Source organism: Orycteropus afer, unplaced genomic scaffold (assembly GCF_000298275.1).
Source record: "Orycteropus afer afer isolate SDZICR_OR568_19922 unplaced genomic scaffold, OryAfe1.0 scaffold00611, whole genome shotgun sequence".
NCBI lineage: Eukaryota > Metazoa > Chordata > Mammalia > Tubulidentata > Orycteropodidae > Orycteropus > Orycteropus afer.
Window position 1 is genome coordinate 457315 of NW_006922198.1, and position 6000 is coordinate 463314.

The 6000-nt window shown below is 38.1% G+C and overlaps 1 protein-coding gene across 1 annotated transcript in view; it reads right to left on the reverse strand.

Annotated features, from left to right (window-relative positions):
• Positions 1-6000, reverse strand: part of GAPVD1 (GTPase activating protein and VPS9 domains 1) — a 60628-nt gene that overhangs the window by 42578 nt on the left and 12050 nt on the right. Inside the window, exons 7-8 of the mRNA XM_042783049.1 lie at positions 2315-2444; positions 645-770 (exon numbers count right to left, since the gene is read on the reverse strand). Coding sequence (XP_042638983.1) covers positions 645-770; positions 2315-2444 — 256 coding nt within the window. The remainder of the gene's footprint in view (positions 1-644; positions 771-2314; positions 2445-6000) is intronic.

The following is a 6000-nucleotide window of genomic DNA, read 5'->3' on the forward strand; positions in this document are numbered from 1 at the left end:
TGCTTTCTCCCTCTGTTGGCTCTGGAGGAAATTCTCTGTCTCTTCAGCTGGTTTCCTGATTCCCTGGACATCTCCATATGGCTTGGCATCAATCTTCCCCCATGCTTGCTCACTTGTTTAATCTCTTTTCTAATCACTTGTTTAATGGCTTCTGTACTGCAAAAGAAACTGACTCAAGACACACCCTATGCTAATCTTGCATCATTAACAGAACAAAGACAACCCATTGCCACACAGGATTATAATTACAGGCACATAGGTTAGGATTTACAACACCTATTTTGGGGGGGGCACAATTCGATCCATAACAACTGTACTTTTAATAATCTCCATTCTGTTTTTAAGTTCCTTGAGCCCTGAGTCTCTAACTTTGCATCCTTTAAATATTAAACTTTACAAGTGAAATGTCAAATATCACAGAATTTAAAGTAATAATTGTTAAGTATTCAGTGTAATTTAAGCCTAAACAATTAACTTACCAACTAAACACATTTTCACGAACTGAAGGAACTGTGAGTAAATGACTCTTAATGGTCTTTATACAGTTAAATTTCTCTTACTGAACATAGCCAATTTACGTGCAGGCACAGTATTTATTTCACAATCAGGTAAATTCTTTGCTACTGTGTTCAACTTCACTTTACCTTGTTCATGTTCTAGTAACTGTAGAGCTTCGACTCCATTACTCCCAGAAGGTCCTGCTCCAAGTTCTGACACAGATTCTCCCTCCAGGTCTAGAGAGGACACTGAATTGGAGCGATTTGAAGGACCTAGAGAAATATTTTTCTTCTGAGTGATCGTTTTAAAACAGTTTTGAGCTACCATGCAATTTTTCATGCTTTGAAAAAGATTAAGACCAATTCAAGTGCTTTTAATACTACATTTGTGCCTTAAAATATCTATGTCTGCATATTGCTAAGTGAAAGAAGCTAGGCTGAAACTGTAAGACATTCTGAAAAAGGCAAAGTATAGACAGTGAGATGAGTGGCTACCTGGGGTACAGAGGGCAGGTGGGGTAGGATGAATAGGCAGAGCACAGAGCATTTTTACGGCAGTGAAACTATTCTGTATGATATGTAGTGATGGGTACATGATATTGCACATTTATCAAAACCCTAAAACTGTACAACAGTGTGACTTTTGTTAATAAAAATGTATCAATATTGGTTAATCAACTGTATCAAACATACCATACTAATGCAAGATGTTAATATGTAAAACTATGTATGTGAGGCAGGGGAAAGGAAACATGGAAACTGTATATTCTGCACAATTTTTCTATAAACCTAACGCTGCTCTAAAAACTAGTCTATTTTAAAAACACATATGTATATATACATGTGTGTGTATGCATACACACACATACACACATGTCCTCTGAACCAGCAATTCTGCTTCTAGGACTTTATCCTAGGGAAATATTAAAATATTAATCTAAGGTTGGTCATTACAGGATTTCTTACAGTGTCTGAAAAGTAAAAACAATCTACAAGTCTGATTATAGACAAATGATTAAACAAATTATGATCTCTCCATGTGAAAGTAAACAATCATTAAAATGCTATTTAAGAATATTAAATTATAAAAGGAAATGCTATACTGTTAAAAAACAAAAATCACAAAAAAGCACGAGCTTAATTTTGCTATAAATACACCAAAATGTTAACTGTTATTAACAGAATGCTAAGATTACAGATGATTACATTGCTTTTCTGCATTTTTTTAAGAATGAAAACACAGTTATGTGATTGTTTTTTAATGTTAGATAAAAGACAAAGTTAATTACGTTTATTTTAAAACGTTAGTAAACATCCCTAGTACATGGAATGAAATATTCTCACTTCACCATCTTGGCTTTTAATTTTCTTTCCTATTCCTATTTCCAATGTTTGCTTTCGTTCATTAAGGTGTGCATGAGAACATGTGAATAAAGAAATACAGAACATTGAAAGGTATACACAGCATTCTGAAATACTTGTGAGTATTTTTTTTCGATTTAAACATGCATTATATCCCTCTAAAGGAGCTCTATAAGCTTTGGTGCATCTTAATTGTGGAGACCTGCTGATAGTCTATTTGTCAATAATGACTTTTATCTTCTCCATTTTATAGCTTCCAACTGTTTCTTACAATCTTAGTTATAGTGAAATAATAACCTCTACAACCAACTGTTCAAAGTCATTAGAGGAAAACATCATTACTCTCCTCAGTGAGAAGCACAGATGACATAATTATGATTTATAAGGCTCCTTTAAAGAACACAAAACAAATATTACTTGAATCACATAACTCCTTGAATGAAGTAACCCTTCACCTTCAGATATTCCTTCCAGATTATCACTGCAGAGGGAAAAGCGCAAGGTTTTATCAGGTTTACCGTGGAGTTTGTTTTCATCAACAGGGACATCTCCTTGTCCTCCATCTGAAAGTTGCATGTTTAGGACCTGAAAAACAAAATGCCAATTTTAGTTTATCACAACTGCAAGACTACTGATAAGAAAACAAACCATGGCAAGTCCATCTTTTTAATCTTAAATGATCAGTTTTAACTAAAACCAATTTTAAGTACCTCTGAAATGAAAGAGTATCAGTTCAACAAAGATGAACCTTTCTGCATATACAGTTCTGCGTTGTCAGTGAGGGCAAATATTGATGGGTAGACAGGCTCAACTATCAGACATATCTATGCAGGAGTGAGTGTGCCCATGACCATGTACAGGGTTGGCAGACAATGTTTTTTCAAATGTATTTGTATGCTCTGTAAGAATTCCCAGGAATATAGTAGAGCTGACAAGGGACAAGGTGGTAGTCACTTCTTGGCCACAGCCAGCTACCCAGAGGGAGCAAGTAGTTGGACCTGGAGGCTCAGGATCATGGTCACAGGGGACATCAAGCTCAATTGGCATAACATACTACACAAAAACATTGTTCCACATCCTACTTTGGTGAGTAGCGACTGGGATCTTAAAAGCTTGCAAGCAGCCATCTAGATGCAATGATGGGTCTCTCCTCATCCACAGCAAAGAAGAATGAAGAAAACCAAAGACACATGGAAATAATTAGTCCAAACGACCAGTACACCATGTAATCCTCAGCCTATATGACTATGAGACCAGAAGAACTAGATGGTGCCTGGCTACCACTGTCAACCACTTGGAGGGGGATCTATGTAGGAGATCCTGGATAGAGTGGGAGAACAATGTGGAACAAAACTCAAAATCATATAAAAATAAATAAATAAAATAATTGAATGAATGAATGAATGAATGGGACCTGGTTTGCTGGTCTGATAGAGTCTGGTGGAATCCCTAAGACTATGGCCCCTAGCTACCCTTCAGGTCTGGAACTGAACCCACTCCTGTGGCTTCCAGCCAAACAAAAGACAGGCATATGAGCTGAACAGTTACCTTAAGTAGATACACTGTTTGGAGAGATCAATCATGGGAGAATGGAAGGGCCGTGTATGTATAGGGAGACAGCTCAGGGGGGCAAGAGTGCATGGGAGGGAAGGATACAGGGAAGAGGTGACTATGGGGAGGACGTGGGAGGGGAGCTGTGCATTGTGAGAAATTGTGGTCAATGTCATGAGACAAAGTGTATATGAGCTGCTGTATGGAAAATGAATTTCCTCTGTAAACTTTCACAATTAAAAAAAAAGAATACCAGTTAAAACAACTGAATCTATACCTTTCCATCACCCTAAGGAGTCCCTGGGCAGTGAAAATGGTTAATACATTTGGCGGCTAATAGAAAGATTGGTGGTTTGAAGTTTGAGTCCACCCAGAGGCACATTATGCTGAGTGAAAAAAGTCAGTCACAAAAGGACAAATGTTCTATGATTCCATTTATGTGAATTATAATAGGTAAGTATACAGAGATCAGAGTTTATTAGTAACCACCAGGGAGGGGCAAGAAGGAGAGGGAAAGGAAGACACAACATGTGGTGGTTAAGTCTGCATGTCAACTTGGCTAGGCCTGATTGAGTGGCTAGGCAGCTGGATATAGTTATCCCCCATGGTAAGATTGGTAATTAACTTCATGGTGGAATGTATTGGACTAGCTGAGTAGCTGCTTTAGGGATGTGATCTGCTTCCTGTATATAAGCAGCAGCTTTGGGAATGGTCTGTAGCTTATGGCACATTTGGACCCTGCATGTAGTGTGTCACTGTTCAGCAGCCTTCCATGTTCTGCTGACCTTGGGACTTATAATGGACTTGAATTAATGGCCTGCCATGTGATTTGGTAACATCCGGACTATGCCATTTTATTTGTCGACCTTGGGCTTGTTAGCCTCAGTAGCCAGTAGCTGCTTGAGTGAAGAGATGCCTCTAGCTTCAGTGGGCCAGGAGCAAGGAGCAGAGCTGAAGTCCAAGGTCAAGGGGCTTTCACCCAGCCCCTAGAGCCTGGCACTTTGAACTCAGACTTAAAGCCTTCAAACTGTAAGAGAATAAACTCCTGTTTGTTAAAGTCATCCCATTTGTGGTATATTCTTGTCAGAGTGGCACTAGGTATCCAGAACACAACACTTGAAGGACACTGAGCTTCTGTTAAAGGGGCTCAAAAAATTTGGGAACAGTTCATGGTGATTGTTGAACAACATGAACATATTCAATGTCACTGAACTATACATGTGAAGACTGTTGAAATTATATTCCACAGGGACATTTAAGTCAATTGGTATAACATAGTCCATAAACACAAGTTTCTACATCCTACTTTGGTGAGTAATTACTGGAGTCTTAAAAACTTGAGCCACCATCTAAGATACAACTGTTGCTCTCTTCTCACCAGGAACAAGGAAAAGCGAAGAAAATCAAAGATGCAAGGAAACAATTAGTCCAAAGGACTAATGGACCATGGGAACCACAGCATCCATTAGCCTGAGACCAAAGAAATAGATGTGCCCAGCTAAGACCGGAGTAACAACAGAAGGTCCTGGACAGGAGTGAGAGAAAAATGTAGAACAAAATTCAAATCCATAAAAAAGACAAGACATACTGGTCTGATAGAAACTGGTGGGACCTGAAACTATGGCCATTAGACACCCTTTCGAACTTAAAACTGAACCTACTTCCAGAGACCACCTTACAGACAAATTACAGGCAGACTAATAAAGTAAACAATAACACCCATGAGGAATGTGCTCCTCAGAACATTTAACTATTTGAGACTAAAAGGGCAGCATTTGCCCAAAAGTTAAATTTGGAAAGCAGGAAGGGGCAGGAAAGCTAGGGGAATGGAAATGGTAAAACCAGGGAGGAAGTGCAAAAAGTGCTACTACATTGAGGAGATTGCAACTGATGCCACGAAACAATCAAGTATAAACTGTTGAATGGAAAACGAATTTGCTTTGTAAACTTTCCCCTAAACCACAATAAAACATTTAAAAAAAAAAAAAAATACTCCAGAGTTCTAAAAAGTTAATTCTGATAGTTTTTGCAAACTTAGTCAATGCTTTTGCTGGTGACATGATGGAGTTCTGGCCTTCCCTACTCCACCATTCACTTTGAGAGTCTTTACCTATTGGCTTTACCACAGTCATAAACACAGCTTTACCAACCACCACTACCACTATAACTGGTTTCATCTTCCCAAGACAGCAATGAGTTTTCTTGAATAATAAAAAATTACTGTTGAATATAAGATGCTGCTTCTTTTTTAGGAGGTTATAATCTATGAGAAGACTCTCTTACCTCTAAATCAAGATTTCTTCTTTTGCCTCTGTCTCAAGCTCTTCTATTCATAAATATCTTGAAACTGATTCCCATCCCCCTACGCCTACTTCTTCAGTTATCTGAAGTATTTATTAAGTATTAGTACTAAGTACTAAATTAGTTTTCTTCTGAGTTATCTATTTCCTCCTGACCAGTCAAAGAACAGAAAAGTATTTCTCAAGAAATGTTGGCTCCAATTAAAAAATGGGCAGAAGACATGAATAGACACTTCACCAAGGAGGATATTCAAGCGGCCAACAAACATATGAAGAAATGCTCACGATCA